This window comes from Xyrauchen texanus, chromosome 11 (genome assembly GCF_025860055.1).
Source record: "Xyrauchen texanus isolate HMW12.3.18 chromosome 11, RBS_HiC_50CHRs, whole genome shotgun sequence".
Classification (NCBI taxonomy): Eukaryota; Metazoa; Chordata; class Actinopteri; order Cypriniformes; family Catostomidae; genus Xyrauchen; species Xyrauchen texanus.
In genome coordinates, this window is record NC_068286.1 from 11,771,820 (window position 1) to 11,793,310 (window position 21,491).

Below are 21,491 nucleotides of genomic sequence, written 5' to 3' on the forward strand. Positions count from 1 at the left end.
TTAGAATGTTCTGTACAGAGGGCAATAATCAGCAATTAAAACTATTATTAAAAACTAAAGCCAACCCCCTACCTCACCCCACAGTCCTATTGGAGCTATAAAAACGTCACAGTCACTTGGAGAGTGTTCAGAAAGAGGATCCAACTCACCAACGTGAAGCCAAGTCTATTACAAAGAGGAAATCCAGTTCATAAGATTTGAAGATGTAATTTAAGATGAATGTTTTGAAGAGATCTTGCGTTTACCAATGCCATCTTAGCAAAATACTGTGATGCTTTTGACGAAAGCACAAGAGGGATGTTGTATTTGTGCCAGCCATCATCTCCACAAAGATCGCCAAACACGGAACCTACGATCACCTTAGACGTGTGCATATATCTCTTACTCTTATCCAAGAGACCACCTCATTTTCCTCGCTTTCTGTGGAATCTCTTATGATGACGAAGTCACCCATGGGGAAAGGTTAAGAAAAGCTGGTATAGAAAAATTGCTCTCCACCAGGATTTCAAACACACAAGTCCATTATAGTGATATATTAAGATGGGCTTGGCGATCATAGGACAGCGAAGTACACACATTAATAACAAGAACAGACACAGTACAGGTAATGGCACAGGGATGACGGCATGTCAACCACCACACTGGCGCCATCTTGCACCCACACTGAATGTGTGAATGTTCAAATGGCCAAAGAGCATCTTGTGTGGTTCAGTGGAAGCAAAGAAATCTGACCTTTAGTACAAATGAATTAACGTGGTCAATGTAATAAATTTGATTAGTGACCTAGAAATTGTGCAGAATCTGAAATATTTCTTCATTTTACATCATAACTTTTCTTTGTTTTGCATTTTTCACTGCAAACTTTTTAATTTCAGATTTACAATGTGGTCTCTTTTACACCCCGCTCCATGTGTGAGAATGTCTACAAGCTCACTCGTATATTTGTGTGTTCAGATTATTTTCTTCTGTGTGGGAGTGTGTTTCTCCTGTTTCTCACACTGCTAAATCATCCATGTCTGCTCTGTTTGATGACCATCTGGGGACCGAATGGTCTTACTCTCTCACTCCCCACTTCCATTCTCCCTTACCCCTCCACCGCCTTTATGTCTATAGCAGTTTCTGAGGCTTTTCCCTCAGAGCTCAGTGGTGATTTTATGTCACACTGGGTTTCTGCAGCAACCTTTGTTGACACGACAAGGGCTGGTCTGCATTAGCAATACAATGCTGCCTAACTGAAGAGAGACTGTGTGGTTTTGTGTGTGTATGTCTGTGTTAAGAAGGAGCTGGGGTAACAAACAAAAGGTTTTCACAGTCACTGTTGTAATGATTTGGTCCCAGTCTGTCCAAGCGTTTGACATTTATTTCGGAGAGGGGGGTTTGGGGTATGTAGCATGGGGTGGGATGAGCAGCCTCCATTCAGGCAAAGTGGGTGATGCTTGTGAACAGACTGAGAGACAAAGAGGCAATGAAATAAAATGAGGTGGACAATTAAGCAAGTGGCTGCAGTCAGCATAGTTCGATAATAGAAGTTGTAGAAATTAAAGGAATATTTCACCCAAAAAGGAAAATTCCAGATGTGTATGACTTTCTTTCTTCTGCAGAACACAAATTAATATTTTTAGAAAAATATCTCAGCTCAGTAGGTCCATAAAATGCAAGTGAATGGTAGCCAGAAATTTGAAGCTCCAAAAAAGCACGTAAAGGCAGCATAAAATGAATCCGTACAATTTCAATGGTTAAATGCATGTCTTATGAAGTGATTTGATAGGTTTAGGTGAGAAACAGAAATTTTAAAGTCCCTTTTTGCTATAAATCTCCACCTTTGACTAGTGCCATACAGTAGGTGTCGATATTATGCACCAAGAATGTGAATCACCAAAAAACAGAAGAATCAGTCTGTGAAAGTGGAGATTCGTAGTAAAAGAATTACTCGAATATTGATCTGTTTCTCACCCACACCTATTATATCGCTCCAGAAGACATGGATTCAACCACTGGAGTCGTATGGATTACATTTATGCTGTCTATATGTGCTTTTTGAAGCTTCCATGTTTTGTTCACCATTCACTTGCATTGTGTGGATCTACAGATCTCAAATGTAAGGATTTTTGTGGTGGACATTTCAGGCTGTTAGTTCAGATATTTACTGACCCTGCCAACATTTTCACTGGCTCCACCAATATACCATGTGTGTGTGTATATATATATATATATATATATATATATATATATATATATATATATATATATATATATATATATGTGTCTGTGTCTGTGTGTGTGTAATCTCTTTTGACATGTTTTATGAGAAACGGAACATGATGGCATAGTGTAAAACATTACTGATTGATCAGTTTAAAATTATCAACCTATTCTTACTTATGCTTTCAATTTCAGCATGATATTGTGCTGCTAATTTTGATGTGACAAAATATGTATAGCTATAATGACATTGTTAATACATTGTGAATATTTTGAACAACATAAATTGTACCGAATCTAGGTTCTAAAGCAGTTCTAATTCTAAAGCAGCTGTAGTCTAAGCAAGGTGTTGTCACATGCATGTGTGCTTTCACATGCAGGAGAGTGTTAAATTGAGAGAGTCTAGACTGCAGCTCTTTCTAACAGGACATTTTGCCTTAGTCTTAAAGCCATCTGGAGCAAGAGAGTAGCAGTTGCTGAGCATGTGTCTGAGAGAAAAGAAAAAGACAAGTCTGTTGTTGTAGTGGCAAGACCGATGGTCAGTAAAGGTCAAAAGCTTCCCCACTGGCACAACCCAAACACCCATCTTAACCTCCCATATCAGACACCCTCCCACACTCCAGATATTTCAGTGGGAAAACAGGCACAGATATAGAAACTGCCACTGTGGTATTTATGCTTTAAGAACCTATCATGTCATCATTTTAAACAAGCACTCAAAACAAACTTCTTGTATTTTTACAGTTTTCACTTTTGTGTGAAAAACATGCATTGAAGCATGCCTTTTTACAAAACTTTATTCAAGAGAAATAGTGTGGCAATATACAGCAGTGGTTCTTGACTGGTTTTGCTTTCGGACTCAGATTTTACATTGGACATCAAGTGGTGACTTTACACTGAACCAAAATGGTTTATCATGCAAAAGTAAACAAAAATGTCCTTAAAATCAAACATCAAAATGTATTAATATAGTCGTTTTAATATTACCATTAAAATCCTTTGTAAAGCTCAACAGGCTTTATAGTTAAATGTCTTTTGAATGTTGATGGTTTCGTAGTCTCGGCAGCCAATAATTCATGTTGTTTTCGGCATAAGTCACGTTTATCCTCATTGCAATCCAAATTTAATGTGTTCTGGGTTATATATTATTTTGCATTGCATAATTTTGTTAAATATTTTCTTCTTGGTTTGCTTCTACCAAGTGACGAATGAAAATGGACCAAAATATTGTAAAATTCGATTGGACAGATGGCCTTTGACATAAACAACCAAAAGTAATGGAATGTTTTTTTTAATCCCTTTTAAAAGTGTAGTATTTATTACCTAGTTTCTTATTTAATACAGTATTTATTTTGTAGTATTAACCTTGCATGATTATGTTCATTTAGAATTTATTATTTGTATTTAGCATTTGCCTTGTGACCCTGTTAGAACAGATCGGTCACAGCCATCCAGCTGAGTACCAATGAAATGTACATTATACAAAAGTGTCCATGAAGGATTATCTCTTATTTGTCAGGAACAATGATACTTAAAAACAAAGGTTAAAAAGGCGCTATATAAGTGCAGACCATTTACTTAACCTAATGTCACTCCACAATAAATACAAAATCTTTGTGTTTTTGCCATATAATGAAAGTTAAGTGAATTTGGGCTGTCAAGACCACAAAGGACAAAAAACAAAAACATAAAATCCACAGTAAAAGCAGAAGTTTGCCGGTCTTCTGAGGCATTACGATCACTTTGTGTGAAACAGACCGAAATGTAATCAAATCATTAATCAGCTTCTGTATTCAGCATCAAAATCTAATATGGTGAGAACGTCAATATCATCAATTCTCAAATTGTGTTTTGTCTTAAATGGTTGATTGTTCATTGGGAAGTGTCATCCAGTTAATTAGCCTGCTTAGTAAAAATAGATAATCTTTTGCTCACACACAGTTTTATTACTGATTAAAATAATTTATCTATTGCCATCTGGAAACTTTATCATTATCTTAAACTTTTGTTTTTAACTCGTCTTATTCATTTGCATACAGACAGACTCAGAAAAACATCTTTGATAAGAGGATATTCCTACAATCATACACATTAAATACAGATGCAACAGTTTCAAGAAAACATGCTAGCAGCATTCTTCTAGCAACAGGGTAGAGATTTTCTACTTTTCTTTTTTTTTTCTTTTTTTCTTCAGTTTTTCTTGCAAGTACATTTTGCTGTGACATGGAAACTGATTTTGTTGGTTTGTTCCTCAGTTGTAAGTTCATGATTTGATCAGGAACTTGTTTATCATGGCAAAATGGTTATCTGAATTATCATATAATTGTTGGAAGAAGAATATTTGCTTATGTGCACAATAGATGTTTAACAAGTACTTCAGGGGGCCTGGGTAGCTCAGTGAGTAAAGATGCTGACTACCACCCCTAGTGTCACGAGTTCGAATCCAGGGCGTGCTGAGCGACTCGTCTCCTAAGCAACCAAATTGGCCTGGTTGCTAGGGAGGGTAGAGTCACGTGGGGTAACCTCCTCGTGGTTGCTATAATGTGGTTCTTGCTCTCTGTGTGGTGAGTTGTGCGTGGATGCTGCAGAGTATAGCGTGAAGCCTCCACACGTGCTATGTCTCTGCGGTAACGTGCTCAACAAGCCTCAAGGAGTCACTACGCCACCACGAGATCTAGAGCACTTTGGGAATTGGGCATTCCAAATTGGGGAGGGGGGAAAAAAAAACAGTACTGCAAGACCTTTTAATAGGTTTAAGGTTGGGATTTGATAACCAGGTTCCATTAAAACATTTTAAAAATAAAATTTCCTCCTGCATTCACATTTTCATAAGTAGTGATCCAGTGAGAAATCTGTTGGTTTGACTCTTTTGTCATAGATAATAACTGAACAATAAGTATGCCAGTGCTAAGCATTGGTTGGGATCAGTCACGACTCACGTCATGTGTGGTAAATCAAAGCAATGTGTATTTTATTTTGAAGATATAGAAAGACATTTTACAAGACTGTCAGTGTGTCCATTGGCAAGACTGTCATATGTAGATTTGTTTTCCCCCTCTAGGGTACCGACAGTACCAGTGAAGAACCTTAATGGCTTCAGCCCTGTTTATCCTGCTTTAGCTGGTAGGAAAATAAAATTGGTATTCTTAATATGTCATCAGTTATTGTTATAAATAAAAGTGACACACTGAAAATACCCTATTCAAGAATTCTGCTTCTTTAATATAGGCATTATTGTGTGTTACAGGTATTACTGGTATTCTGATGAGTGCAGCAGGACTACCTGTATGTTTGACTCGTCCTCCTAAATTAGTTCTGCATCCCCCACCTGTTAGCAAGAGTGACATCAAACCAATTCCTGGTGTTGGACACTGTTGCCGCAAGACCACCAAAAAACAAGCCCGCAAAGGTGAGAACCCTTGGGTACATACTCTTAGAGGCATATATTTACAGATAAAATAAGGTGCATATTCTTGTTCATTTTTAATATTATAATATGTGTGCTTGTGATTTATCAATTTCCAGGTAAAACACCTGAGGAGGTGGTGAAGAGGTACTTACAGAAGGTCAGGAACCCACCTGAAGAAGTGAGACATCCGCATTACTTTATTTCCCTAAATTATCTAAAATGTTGTTTGTGATACCATTACTGGTTTCAGACATATGAGACATCTGAGAGAGCGGCAAAGTATATACAGTACAAATAGCATTGCGTGTCTGTGGTTATACTGTTCTGTGAAAAACTCGGTGACAGACAAATGAGCCTGACCACAACCACACAGTCCCATGGCACACTTTGAATGACAAAATCGAGTCGTCTCCCTTCACTCTTGAACTACTGAATATTTTGCTATGAAATTAAAATGCATTGTTTCTATAATCAACTACTTTAAATAGTTCTATATTTTTCCATTGTTTTTAATTCAATTACATAATTTGCAGTCTTCATAGGTCTGTAGTACATGCACTCATAAAAGATGTTAAAGTGATAGATCACCCAAATATTACAATTCTCTCATCCTTTACTCACTGTCATGCCAACCCAGATGTGTATGACTTTCTTCAGCAGAACACAAACTTAAGATTTGTTGATATTTCTCAGCTCTATTCCTTTTTTAGTATTCCTCTAAATCTCCACTTTCACTTTCAGGTGTAAAAGTGATTGTGGAGATTTAGAGGGAAAAAGGAATTACATTTTGACCTTTTTCTCACCCACACCTATTATACCACTTCTGAAGATATGTATTTAACCACTGGAGACTTATGGATTACTTTTATGTTTCCTTTGTGATTTTTGGAGCTACAAATGTCTGATCACCATTCACTTGCATTGTATGGATCTACGGAGCTATTTTTCAAAAATCTTTATTTGTGTTCTGATGAATAAATTCATACACATCTGAGATGGCATGAGGGTGAGAAATGATGAGAGAATTTTCATTTTTAGGTGAGCTGTCAATTTAAGCCACAGTCTTGTACATTTGTCTTTTTGTCCGATTTTCAAATGCTTTATGCATGAAGGCTATTGGTTGTGTGATATCAACATTTTTTATGATATGTTCAGGATTGCACTATCTGTATGGAAGCTCTGGGAAGGCCCTCGGGTTATAAGGGTCTAGGTGTGGCGAGTGTTGCCCGTGCAGAGTCAGTAGGAAGACTGGCGCAATGTGGACATCTGTATCATCTGCAGTGTTTAGTGGCCATGTATAATAATGGCAACAAAGATGGCAGTCTGCAGTGTCCCACATGCAAGACAATATATGGAGTAAAGACGGGCAGTCAGCCGCCCGGTAAGATGGAGTACCATGTCATACCGCACTCACTGTCAGGACACCCAGACTGCAAAACGATTCGTATCATCTACAACATACCGCCAGGCATACAGGTATGACTAATCAACGTAGAATAAAGTTACACTCTTTCAATTGGGACATTCTAGAAAAAAGTAAGGTATTTTCTGTTATATTGCACCTTTTGGGCTCCGTAACTTGTAAAAAATGTATATACCTGTGTTGCAAAAAGTATTTCTATAAAATGGTATACCAGGCTTTCAGAATTATGCTCTGGTTGAGGTCAGGAACATAACTTGATTATTTACACAAGGGAAAGAAATAAACAAGATACCTAACAGGATGATATTTACCTATAATTAATAATATTATCCTGCTAAAACATTTAACAAAATTAAGCAAAATATCGTTTAAGAAACGGATACAGGAATATGCACTAGTGGCAGTCCATGATGACATTTTCCGGTGAGGCTACTATGTGAATGTTGATTGATCAAACCAAGAAGAGAGTGCAGGTTTTATTATATCTTTTTGCTGAAACCTATGCTAGGGCTGGACGATATGCAAGAAATATGTTCACAATATTTTTCAACAATATTGCCCCCACTGCCAAGGGTGTATGTAATATTTTTGCTTTATTGATTTTGCTTTAAAAAAAAACAAAAACAAACCTTAATCCAGAGATATTTCTAAATTCAAATTGCACTTCAAACGAAACGAAAAAGAAGTTAAAATAACAAAGTGGTAAAAAATAAAATCATATTTAACCACCTCTCATTTGCAGTAGGTGGAAAATTGCTTATACAAATTAAGATCTAAAGAAAATTACAAATGTGCACATAATAATGATAGTTTAAATATAAATCAATTTAAGGTGTTTTTGTATTATTTTATTATTTTTGAACCTGCAGAGTTGGGTTCACAGTGCATGTTAAGCTCAAACTGTTCCTCGGAAATAAAGCTATGGTAACTTAACTCCGAGCACCTCCTGAGTCATTTCAGTCATTTGCAGCATTCTTATAGAAATTTGCCAAATAGTAAACATGTGGCTCCATAGAGCCGACACTTTACCTTAGAGTCGTAATGACTGTTATTTGTCAGTGCTACACCCGATAGTCAAGATGGCATGAAGCAAAGGCCCAAGGTTAGTTACATTAGTATCATTTCAATAATAATTTCAAGTTATTATGAAAGTCAAAAACTGCACAAGTTGAGCCTGAACAAATTTTTACTTCAACTAACACTTAAAATGGTCATTGCTTTCTATCTGTATCACTCAATCAATTGGTTTTACTTGAATTCTTATGGAGACCTGAAGCAGAAAACAGTCCAGCAGCTATCAGAATCATCATGGAAACACCAAGTATTTAGTCAGGAAAATCATAATGATTGTATGAGATATAATAGGGACATGGAAATTTACTGTTTAACAATAATGACCTAGTACAGCCTGGTGTGGTTTAAGCAATCAGATTGCAGTCCATCCCCAATACTTTTTTGTTGTATTTACACATGGCTTTTACACCATCTTAATTTAATAGCATATCTCCTCTCCCTGTCTCAAGGGCTCTGAGCATCCAAACCCAGGGAAGCCTTTTACTGCAAGAGGATTTCCCCGTCACTGCTATCTCCCAGACAGTGAAAAGGGGCGTAAGGTAAACCCATATTTCAACCCATAATCTCACCTTGCCAGACCTTTCCCTAAACGGCAAAAGTCATCTGACTAGCATCTAATGTGAGCAATCACAGTTTGGGTTGGTGTTATCTGAGGAGCATAACTTACACAATATTAAAAGTAACCATTAATTAAAAAAAATAAATAAATAAAAAAAAGTATTGGTGAGTCGATCTCCTAAAACCATTGCACAGAAAACATCTTGGTTACTGTCGTAATCTCCATTCCCTGATGGAGGAAACAAGACATTGTGTCGATGTAGTAACACTCGGGGTCGCCCTTGGGAGCTCCACACACCTCTGATGTTTGAGATGAGGCCAAAAAGAATTGGCAAGTGGAATTTGCATGCCACTCCTCCGAACATACGGGTATAAAAGGAGCTGGAATGCAAGCACTCATTCAGGTTTCGTACTGAGGTACCGAGACAAGGTCCCAGTCATTTCTGCGGATAGTTCAGTGTTGTGGCAGGAGGGACACAACGTCTTGTTCCCTCCATCAGGTAACAGAGGTTGCGACAGTAACTGAAATGTTCCCCTGCTGTCACTCACTCTATGTTGTGTCGATGTAGTGACACCAGGGGTCCCTATACAAAACGCCACGACTAACTGAACTGTGTTACGTGGACTGGCGGTGTGAGACGGGTGCCTCGTGGACAGCGCACCAGGCCGTCACATAACCTCCCCCCAACACTCTCACCTGCGTCAAACGGTCCCCTGCACCTCGGGGACAAGTCGACTTATCCCTGAGATAAGGACCAGCTAAACCAGTCGTGGCCACTTCTCTTTTTTCTCCTCAAAAGGAACTAAATCGTTGGAAGCATCTCATGTGGAGAAGTCCCATGGTAGCTCCTAACTGGGTGGGGAGGGGTTCTACAAACACGGTGACCAGGGGCAGAGGGACCAGAGGGCAAAAACGGGAGAACCTTTTTGCAGAAAATACATCACAAAGGGTTGCATACGGGGCAACCAGGCATGTGGAAACTTGCCGCCACAGGGCTAAGGAGGAAGAGCATCCAGGGTACACCACATTGTGAACACGACTGGGAATAAGAGTGCACGTCTTCACCTCAGGGCAGGGGACGCCCCACCGTCGAGGTTAGTGAAAGCGGAGGAGCCCGTGAACCAGGTACGGGCAGTAAACGGTGCCCGCCACGATCACGTAAGCTCCTCATGCAACTCCGGGAATAAAGGAACGGGGTGGAGCATGGGCGTGAGCAGCGCTCTGGCCCCAGTAACCATCTGTCGAGCCACGAGGGTTTGGGGGGAGCAGAGGATTCCACTCCAGTCCGACACTCGCAGCCGCCCGGGCAAGCATGACCGCCAGCTCCACGTCAGCCTGCAACTGGACCACCACACACAAGGGTGGTCTGCGGCAGACAGGACGAGCCCACTCTCCGATGACCACTCATCCTCTTCACGAGCCCCGAACGAGATTGCAAACTCACCCTGAGACGTACATGCCCGCAGACTCATCCCAGAACTTGACCAGGGCATACGAGCATGCTGGGGAATGGGAGGTCTGTGGCGGTTTGCCCAGCAGAGAAGCTCCCAATGAGGTCCCCAAATCGCCCCCAGTATTAACCGACTCTGCCTCATACCCGTAGGTAGAAGGACCGAGGCGGGTAGACGCTGGAGTGGCTTTCCCTCTGACAAAAGAAAGCCACGACCGCAACATAGCCATGGTCATGTTCTCACAATGAGGGCATGAACCATCCATGAACGATGTCTCCGCGTGGGTAGCAACCAAACACGTGAAACAGCGATCGTGGCCATCAGAAGCGAAGAGATGGCGACAGCAACCAGGAATGACACACAAACGAAAAGGCATCTATATTGAAACATTGCACAGGTTTATAGCCGTTTAAATATACACTATATACACAAATATAAGAGAAGTCCAGAAGAGACCAGTTGGAATCACCCTAATGCCATCCCAGATGTGTATGTATTTTCTTCTGCAGGACACAAGTTATGATTTTTAGAAGAATATTTCAGCTCTGTAGGTCCATAAAATGCAAGAATGTTGATGCTCCAAGAAGCACATCAAGGCATCATAAAAGTAATACACATGAATCCAGTGTTTTAATCCATATCTTCAGAAGTGATATGATAGGTGTGGGTGAGAAACGGATCAATATTTGGTCAATTTGTGCTAGAAATTCTTCACCCTGAACAGTAGGGGCCGATATGCATGAAGAATGTGAATCACCAAAAACAAAAGAAGAGTGTGAAAGTGAATGTTAAAGTGGAGATTTCCTGTGCTGGGAGGAGAATAAATAGTAAAAAAGGACTTAAATATTTATCTGTTTCTCAACCACACCTACCACATTAATTCTGAAGACATTGATTTAATAACTGGAGTCATATGGATTACCTTTATGCTGACTTGTGTGATTTTTGGAGCTTCAAATTTTTGGCACCCATTCAGTTGCATTGTATGGACCTACAGAGCTGAGATATTCTTCTAAATATCTTAATTTGTGTTCTGCAGAAGAAAGTCCTACACATCTGGGATGACATGAGGGTGAGTAAATGATGAGGGAATTTTAATTTTTGGGTGACCAATTCCTTTAAGGTCTAATAAAATCATCTTTTTGCCGTTCTCAGGTGTTACGGTTGTTGTTGGTGGCGTGGGACCGACGTCTGATCTTTTCAGTGGGCACCTCCAGCACCACAGGAGAATCAGACACTGTCATCTGGAATGAGGTCCACCATAAAACAGAATTTGGCTCCAATATAACTGGACATGGCTATCCAGATCCTGGCTATCTTGACAATGTACTGGAAGAGCTTAAAGCCCAGGGCATCACTGAAGAGGAGGGACAACTACTTTGAGAACAGAAACGAAAGAAAAAAACATTGGCATTTCAGAGACATTAAGGTACTAGATTGCCGAGTTGTGCTGTTGGAATAGGGTTAATTTCTGGAGCACAGAAGTATATGTGAATAAATACGAGAATAAAGTAAAGAGAACTTGATAGGTGATTTTTGTTTTATTTTATCAAATGGTAAAGTTGTAAATGTAAATGAACACAGCAGTTCAAGTCATCTTTTGACATGTATGTATTCTCAACCTCAATATGGTATTTGGACATGAAGTAACAAAACTAAGATACAAATGATATTTGGTTAAAAAAATGTGTTGTTAAAGGTGAAAGATAGGTTTGAAGGAATGAGGGGAAAGAAAGAAACCTGTATGAAAAGCAAGAATGTGAGGTGGAGGGGACTCGTGAGGTAGAGAAATGGGGAAATAGAAAGACTAAAAAATGGTGGTCAAAGAAGCAGAAGTCAAGTTTTATTTGCTTAAGCTATGTTGTATTGTGAGATTGTCTAAGTTGTGTGAAACAATTGCAAGTGTGGGTAATATCATGTGAACTCCTGTATCACCGACTGGATTCCTGGCTCCAAAGCATTCCAAAGCCATTTCCTACAATTGAGAGGTATAGTTTGGATTAATAAATGTTTGTTTTATTACAAGTAATATCATAATATCATTCCATGTATTATGTAATTATGTACCATTTGTGTATGGATGATTGTGTGTGGATAAGATTTAGATTTTAGATTAATCAAAATAGAATCAATTCTAGATTGTCTTGTTCCAAAACAGTTTAATGGAAGTGATACATTTATTTTGGCTGGTTGAGAACCCCATCTAACAGTTCTTCCTTCGATCTGAATGCTGTATGTAAACTCATTGAGAGACAATGGTCATCAATGTTCTTTTTAGTGATCGTAATTAAAGGAATAGTTCTCCCCAAAAATGATAATTCTCTCATTAAGCTGTTGTATTGCTTCAGAAAACATGGATTGAACCACTGTCGAATGGAGTACTTTAATGCTGGCTTTATGTCCTTTTTGGAGCTTGAAAGTTTTGGACCCTATTGACTTGTATTGTATGGTCAAAAACACCACTCACTTCCTTCAAACAAATCTTTGTTTGTGTTCTGCAGTAAAAAGACAGTAATATGAGTTTGAGACGGCATGTAAGGGTGAATACATGACGAGTAAATAATGATTTTTGGGTGAACTATTCCTTTAAATGTCACGTATTCATGGTACAGAAAAGGTGCTTTTAAGCATGGAAGTGATGGTACACCTTGTGTTTATAAACAGGATGCATTTATGGTGCTGTAATTTTATTACATTTTTTTAATACCACACATAAAATGTACCTACTACATGATAATTATCAATGAAATAGGTGTTGTGAGATATCACACCTATCTCTGTGGCAGTCTTGGGCTCTGCAAACAGCAAAACATTCTCGTTTGCTGGTATGTTTTTAAGGAGAGAGAGCATGTGGTTGAAGTTAGCAAAATGGCTGAGTTGCTTACAACACCAGTGTATAAGCTCATTTTTGATTCAAAAGAAAGATATTATGCAAAGGAATTATGATTGAACTGGATACAGGGAATTGGCAGGAGAGCAAGCACTTCGATAGTTTAATGATCCCCAAGGGACAATTTAGTAATAGATGACCAAAACGAACTGCCTGCCTTTTCTTCACACTGAGACTTTCAGAAAGGAATACATACAATACAAATTAGCTCTTGTGTTTACTGTTCTTTACTGTCCTTGTTAACCCCTGTTTTTGGCCAATCTTTATGGTAGGTCAATAATTGACCTGTTTTACAATGATCCACTTGTAGTGACCTAAAGAACATGCAGGTGTTTGTGTGCATGTGGATACTTGTGTTTATGAGCCGATGCATCATGCGTATGCATGCATTCGTGCTTGATTAAATAAAAGAGTGTATGCTATGCATCCACCTGCCAGAGGTGAGGTACAGTTTGTTACTGATCTGCCTAACTTTCTTCATATTTCTTTTTTATATCGATGTATTCTTCTATTTTCCTAGTTTAGTATGTTTTAGAATGTTTTGTATTCTGAATTTTTATACTTAAATGTGAGTCTCAACTGTTTTTAGTTTCTTTTTGCCTGCCTACAGGACAAATGGCATTTCTGCTGTTATGAATTGTACAGATTTTCTGAAGTTGTGAAAAAAGTGGACCTCCAAACTACACCATAAAAAGTGTCCTACAAACTGCTGAGATCCAGCCAATCTTTCTTTCCACTGTTTAGATAAGGAGGTGATCTGATAGCATATATACAACGTACAACAAATATGTATGAAAAAGAGAATCAAATGTTCCACTGCCTTTCATTATCAACCACTAGGGCCTCATTGACAAAGTGAAAACTCAGCAATTGTCCCATAAATTAATAGTTTTCACAGAAATGTATCTTATTATAATCATCGATCTTTATTCTTCCTAGAAAAGATCAAGGGCAAGGCACAACATGTGTAGTAATTTAAAGGCACTCATGTCAGTAACCATGTTTTTTTCTTTAGGGTGGTTTCACATGTAGTGCGTTTTAAATGAACCAAAGCCAGTTAAAGGGAACCAGCTGCATATGACCTCAGTGCTTTTGTTCACAATTTTAGTGGACTTAAAAAGAAGACCCAGTTTCTTTTTTAGTCCATTTAGCATTTATGCGGTCTCAGAAGCCTTGTTTTTCACACTAAAACTACTTAGAAACTCCTATCCCATGGCTGTAAAGATTGTGAAATTTATAACTTATAATTGTGATTATGATGGTAAAGTGTCATACTTCTTAAGGTGGATGTATGCTTTATACATACACCTTAAGAAGTCATTTATTAATATGTAACTTGGAATCTTCAAGGCTTTAAAATTGATTATTGACTTGTTTATTGTATAAAAATATTGCGCATAGATAGAATAACATGAAAAGTATTATTTAAATGATAAAAAATTTCTTGTGAACATTGTAACCAGACAACATTTCTGAACTAAAAGCAACCTCTCCTTTTCATTGTTCATGAGATAATAGCTTCTTTTTGACTTAGGAAGAGCCTACATTTTGTGGGGTACTTTATATGTTTTTCTCCAGAAAGTAGTCTCTTCATTACGGTTTTTCACAATTGCCAAGACACATTTCTTGAAAACTTCACCCATTTTCTCACAACTTTAAACACAATACCAAATCTACAAACTAAATTCAAAACCCCTGACTCTGCATTCAGGGCATGTAGTTACAGAATTTATTTTTAATGGTATATAGTAAATCACATTTTGTAATTATTGTCAAAAAGAAAAAAAAAGTACAGTAATATAAATTTATAGTTCAGTGAATTTATTGTGTACTGCAAGTAGTAGAGTATTGAATGTCTGTATATTCATCAGCACTTGCATATGGTTTACAAAAAAAACAAAAATAAAAAAAAACCCAAAGAACACTAAATGAAAAGCACATTACAGTACAATCAAAAATGTTGTGCAACTGCAAAATCAAACTCAAGGGACTAATTCTGCCTTATGATTTCACTTCATTAGAAACAAATGTGAACAATGAGTCATTGTGTGTAAACGATGACAACGGTGTTGTAGTGGTGTTTAACTTTTGCCTCCTGTGTGTATCATTTTACAACACAAGTGCGTCACAGTACAAATGTGTTTTAAGGAGTGAGAATGTGTATAGAGTTTTGCCAAAAGAGTGAATGATTCGACAAATGGGTTCAGGCCACAGAGCATTTGGTTCAGAGAATGGGGTTGTGTTTTAGAAATTCAGAAGTGTAATAAAAGTGTCAAGTTCTATAAAATCTCAATGTAAAGATCCCCTATTATCTATAGTTTGGAAGCCATTAGTTAGAAGTGTAGTTTACGTACTGGATGGACAGACAGGCAATAGGGTTTCAGAGAATCAATTTGGAACTTTGTAAAATCACAGCACTAACTATTCAGATAACCCTTTCAGGAACACCCTGGCGAGAGAAATTCAAGAGTACTGTAAATACCTCTTACATTAGTGGATAAGAAAATACTACTGTATATGTGGATTTGGTCAAAAATCTGACATGCAAGGAAAATGCCCTTGTGTGCCTTTGATAACCCTGGATAGACTCCACAGACACATCACCACAGGCAACCACAATTGGCTCCAGGAGGTTTTGCGGTGCAAAACACACACACACACACACACATGTTGTGTTTCCATGTTTTATGAGGACTTTCCATAGACATAATGGTTTTTATACTGTACAAACTTTATATTCTATCCCCTAAACCTAACCCTACCCCTAAACCTAACCCTCACAGAAAACTTTCTGCATTTTTACATTTTCAAAAAACATAATTTAGTATGATTTATAAGCTGTTTTCCTCATGGGGACCGACAAAATGTCCCCACAAGGTCAAAAATTTCAGGTTTTACTATCCTTATGGGGACATTTGGTCCCCACAAAGTGATAAATACACGCTCACACACACACACACACACACACACACACACACACACACACACACACGTAGTGTTTCCATGTTTTATGGGGACTTTCCATAGACATAATGGTTTTTATACTGTACAAACTTTATATTCTATCCCCTAAACCTAACCCTACCCCTAAACCTAACCCTCACAGAAAACTTTCTGCATTTTTACATTTTCAAAAAACATAATTTAGTATGATTTATAAGCTGTTTTCCTCATGGGGACCGACAAAATGTCCCCACAAGGTCAAAAATTTCGGGTTTTACTATCCTTATGGGGACATTTGGTCCCCACAAAGTGATAAATACACGCTCACACACACACACACACACACACACACACACACACACACACACACACACACACACAACATGCAAAACATCACACATCTTAATTAACAAACACTTAATTAAAAAAACACTACCTGGCCAAAAATTTCAATTTGGATTTAAATAAGCAGATACTTAAGAGCATATAATTGGATCGCTATTGCAGTGATTAAATGTTTCAGCTGGCAACATTTCTTTTAACCCTAACTGATGCAGTGTGTAGCTTCTAATTTCTTAAACAACCATGTAGGAAGACATATCTCATGGTCGTGGAATAGATGTTATTGTGTTTCAAAAGGGGGAAATTATTGGCCTGCAGGAAGCTAAGAAATAAACTAAGGCGATTGTTGGAATCGGGTTAAGAACTGTCCAACGCATTATTCAAACCTGGAAGGATAGTGGTGAACTTTCAGATTCGAGGATGAAATGTGGTCAGAAAAAATCTTGAATGATCGGGATTTTAGATCACTAAAATGCTTGAAGTCATATTGTAAAAAAATCAACAGTAGATCATTTCTAGGTGCATTTCTACATGTACTATGCGATGAGAACTTACAGGATTTGGACTAAACTGCTGTGTGTCCACAAGAAAGACACTTAAGGCTAATTGGAAAAAAAAACTACTTCAATTTGTAAGGGAGCATAACTATTGGACTGTGGAGCAATGGAAAAAGGTAATGTGGTCTGATGATTCCAGATATACCCAACTCCAAAGCAATGGGCGCATCAGGGTAAGAAGGGAAGCGCATGAATCGATGCACCCATAGTGCCCACTGTACAAGCCTCTACAGGCAGTGGTATGATCTGGGGTTGCTTCAATTGGTCAGGTCTAGCCTCAGCAGCGTTATGCGGCAATATAATGAAGTTAGCTAACTACCTGAATGTACTGAACGTCCAGGCTATCCCATCAATGAATGGATATTTTCTTCCTTGATGGCACGGCCATATTCCAGGATGACAATGCCAAGATTCATCGAGCTCAAATTGTGAAAGAGTGGTTCTTGGAGCATGAGGAATAATTTTCACACATAAATTGGTTACCACAGAGTCCTGACCTTCACCCCATTGAAAGTCTTTGGGATGTGCTTGAGAAGACTTTATGGAGTGATTTGACTCTCCCGTCATCAATACAAGATTTCAGCCAAAAACGAATGCAAATCTGGCCAGAATTTTCTTTTTGTGACATTTCATAAGGTTGTCGAAACAATGCCACGACGAATACACATAGCAATCAAAGCTAAAGGTGGTCCAATGAAATATTAGAGTATGCTATTTTTTTGTTATGTTTTTGTAGGTGGCGATGTGCCACCTACAAAAGTTAATGGTTTCACTGAGTGTGCCTCAAGTACCACTTTTAGTGTGTAAGAGATTGTGAAAACGGTTTTCTGCTGAACACAAACAAAGATTTTTGAAGAACATCTCAGCTCTGTAGGTACATACAGTGAACGTGAACGAGTACTCCAGTGATTAAATACATACCTTCAGAAGTTATATAAGCCTGGGTGAGAAACAGATCAATATTTTAGTCCTTTTTTCACCATGAATCTCCACTTTCACATTCTTCTTCTTGTTTTTGGCAATTAAATTTTTTTGTGCACATTGCCACCTACTGGGTTGAAAGAATTCATAGTGAAAAAGGACTTGCATATTGATCTGTTTCTAACCCACAACTATCATATTACTTCTGAAGATATAGATTTAACCACTGGAGACATATGGATTACTTTTATGCTGCATTTATGTGCTTTTAGCAGCTTCAAACTTTGGGTACCCATTCACTTGTATTGTATGGACCTACAGAGCTGAATCATTTGTGTTCAGCATAAGAAAGTCATATACATCTATGATGGCATGAGAGTGAGAAAAAAAATGAGAGAATACAATTTTTCGTTTGAACTAATTTTGAATGTTTTAAAACAAAAACAAAGCGATTTCAGAATCCTAATTTTGAATGTTTTAAAACAAAAACAAAGAACGCATTAACTAATGCGTTCAAAATTAGGATTCTGAAATTGCTATGGTTACTAAACATATAAGATGTCATTCAAGAGATATGTTTCTGAAATATGGCCAAGATACTTGGAAATCAACTTTTACAACAAGTAACATATGTGTTTATGCATACATGGTCTTGTGTTTGATTAGATTTAAAGGAGTATTCCGGGTTCAGTACAAGTTAAGCTTGATTTGCGGCAAAATATTGATTACCACAAAATTAATTTAACTTGTCACTCCCTTTTTTTTTTTTAAGCAAAAATCTGGGTTACAGTGAGGCACTTACAATGCAAGTGAATGGGCTCATTTTTGAACAATAAAATACTCACTTTTACAAAAGTATAGCCACAAGACAAACAATATGTGTAAACATAATTTTATTGTGATTAAATCATTATCCTTTTTTGTGTAAAGTTATAGCCAATTTTACAATGTTGTTGCCATGACGATACAATGTCACCAAACCCTAAAACCCCAAAATTATTGTAAAGATTATGATTTAAACTATTTTACTGCTCAAACAATACATGAGTTTTAACAGACTAATTAAGAGTGCTTTTATAATATTATAAGCTTCACATATCAGCCTTTAAACCCACCAAACATTGTCCTCCATTCACTTCCATTGCAAGTGCCTCACTGTAACCTCAATTTTTGCTTTTTTTTTAAAGAAAAGGAGGGATGAGTCAAAATATGTATTTTTATTTTTAATGTTTTTTTGTGGCAATCAACACTATGCCCCAAATGCTGTCGATTGAGCTTAACGTGTATTGGACCACACCACAAAATCATAACATTTATTGTTGTGACCTTGTTCTTCTGACTGTAAAAACCAATGAGCTACTCCAGATGTTCCCTTACCGAAAATGTCAGCATGTCTTCTGAAGTCTATCAAGTCATTATAATACAAGCACAAATGTAATAAATGTATAAGTATAATATCTTTCATCTTTCTATGTGGATGAAAGGGAAGCAATCCGGTAAACCTTTACGTATTAAAGTTGTTAGAAACATTTTTTTTTTAATGTATTTGTTCTTTAATGTGTTCTCTTTCATGACAGCACTGTACATTTGAACTGCTATAACACAGATGAATGATGGTGTGTTTTAATATGCAGACTCGTAATCGAGTTGCAGATAATTGAGTCATCAGTGTCCCAATGTATAGTGGGTCACTGCCCTTGCTAACGCCTGAATTCGTGTTCATTTGCGAATTTGTTTATGATCCCCGGTTAATATTTTTATGACTTTTTTTGTGTATTTTTCAGTATGGTCATTGGACATCTATAGTTGCCCTAAGAATTAACCTTGAAACTTTGCCTATGTACTCTTATAAAACTCTGGTATTGACAGATACTCTACTTTTGTGAGAATTTCCACGGAGGGGTGCCAAAAGTGAGTTGTTTTAAGTTAGGGGGAAAGATCCAACCTCCAAATCATGCTTGTCACGATTATGTGAATGCGATTACTTCCTGGTTTTAATCCGGGTCTCCCACGCACTTCTGGTTGTGACACAAGGGACAACATGATCACACGGGAAGTCGACATTCTGTCTCTGAAAGTTCTGGTACCCAAGGATCGGTGACAGAATGCGTCTTTCCCCGTAACATTACATTTTTACTACACTAATGGATAGGTTTGGGTTTTGGGTGGGGGCCAGAGTCCATAAAATATGCATTCCTCTTGACATTATTACATCCTGTACAGCTGAAAAGAACTCTGTTCACAACTAGCTTTTGGTGACCTCTCCTTGACATAAATGGAGCACACATGTGCCTATACAAGCCCTACAGTGGGAGTGGTGGTGGTGTAGTGGTCTAAAGCACATAACTGGTAATCTTGTAATCAGAAGGTCACTGGTTCGATCCACCACCATTGTGTCCTTGAGCAAGGCACTTAACTCCAGGTTGCTCTGGGGGGATTGTCCCTGTAATAAATGCACTGTAAGTCGCTTTGGATAAAAGCGTCTGCCAAATGCATAAATGTAAATGTACAGTACAACACTTACCGCTTTGGCCACTGGGGGCATTGATTTAAATTTCGGTCAGCATGCCGAAATAAAAGAAAAATCTACCTACTCTTTCTGATTTCACTGTGAGATCAGGCTGCAAGGGGAGGTAATCTCACTTGAGCCATTGCAAAAATGTCTGATGGGAGATGGCGCTTGTCAGTGACTGAGGGTGCTGGAACTTTCAGAAACAACATTTTGATTTCCTGTGAGATCATGTTGACCTTTCACTGTGCATTGCAATGAGTGAATCTGTACAATAATAAGAAACCCGAAAAATACTATGCTATGATATGCTACTGTCCTTTGTTGATTATAATCTCAAGTTTGCCAACATCATCTTTATCATCATAGCAATTGGGGATATTTAATTAGCCTGAAATTAATTTGTCTGCAATTACATTATTTTATCATTGCCTACTTGTTTATTTTCCAGTGTATACATTATTAAAAGATATACTGAATGTCAGACTGTGGACTAGAAAACCCACTGTGGTCTTTTACAAGAGTATTATTTAATAACATTTATAAAGAAGTGATCATTCCAGTCAAACAGGATTAGATGAAGTGTTATCTTACAGTTGATTGTATAAAATAAAAGATATGCAATTTGTTCAGTTTCTTGGCACTAAAATAGATATGTGTGTTATATGGTAGTGCGAAAAATTGCCTTAGGATATTTGACCTGTTCATGCTTAGTTTTACGATTATACTATAAAAGGATTCATTTTTAAATTAATTGTTTTAATAAAACTGTTAATGTTGTCTTTGAAAACAATGAAAGTATTGCTGTGAAATTCAATGGAAAATACCACACCAGCTAAACCACACAAAGAACATAACCAAAAGTTAAATGAAGGAGGGGATGACGCAGACTGACACAGGATCTGTGCACACAGAGCTCAGCAGAAAGTTCCAAAGATTTCAACAGAATTTAAACACCAATCATATTTTGGCAAATTTACAGTCTCAGCTCCATTTAAAGCATTTAAATCAGTTGAGGTTTTTGGGCAATTCTACAGATTTTTCCCTTAAATACAGCTTCTGGACATCATAATAGTCTTTCTAAAATGGGTTACCAGTTCATAAAGCTTAACTGAATTTCTCTTAATGTTATTAACCTTGTACCAAGTACAAAGTATTCAGTTAGCTTACACATTTAGAGCCTGATTATTAAAATATATGTTTTGCCATGA

At 37.7% G+C, this 21,491-nt stretch overlaps 1 protein-coding gene across 1 annotated transcript in view; it reads left to right on the forward strand.

The window, feature by feature from the left end:
- The window catches only part of dtx4b (deltex 4, E3 ubiquitin ligase b), a 29,062-nt gene extending 15,276 nt beyond the window's left edge, over nucleotides 1-13,786 (forward strand). The window contains exons 4-9 of the mRNA XM_052137831.1: nucleotides 5,264-5,325; nucleotides 5,450-5,611; nucleotides 5,728-5,789; nucleotides 6,767-7,087; nucleotides 8,558-8,647; nucleotides 11,274-13,786. Coding sequence (XP_051993791.1) covers nucleotides 5,264-5,325; nucleotides 5,450-5,611; nucleotides 5,728-5,789; nucleotides 6,767-7,087; nucleotides 8,558-8,647; nucleotides 11,274-11,501 — 925 coding nt within the window. The 3' untranslated portion in view covers nucleotides 11,502-13,786. The remainder of the gene's footprint in view (nucleotides 1-5,263; nucleotides 5,326-5,449; nucleotides 5,612-5,727; nucleotides 5,790-6,766; nucleotides 7,088-8,557; nucleotides 8,648-11,273) is intronic.
- Nucleotides 13,787-21,491: the final 7,705 nt, after the last annotated feature.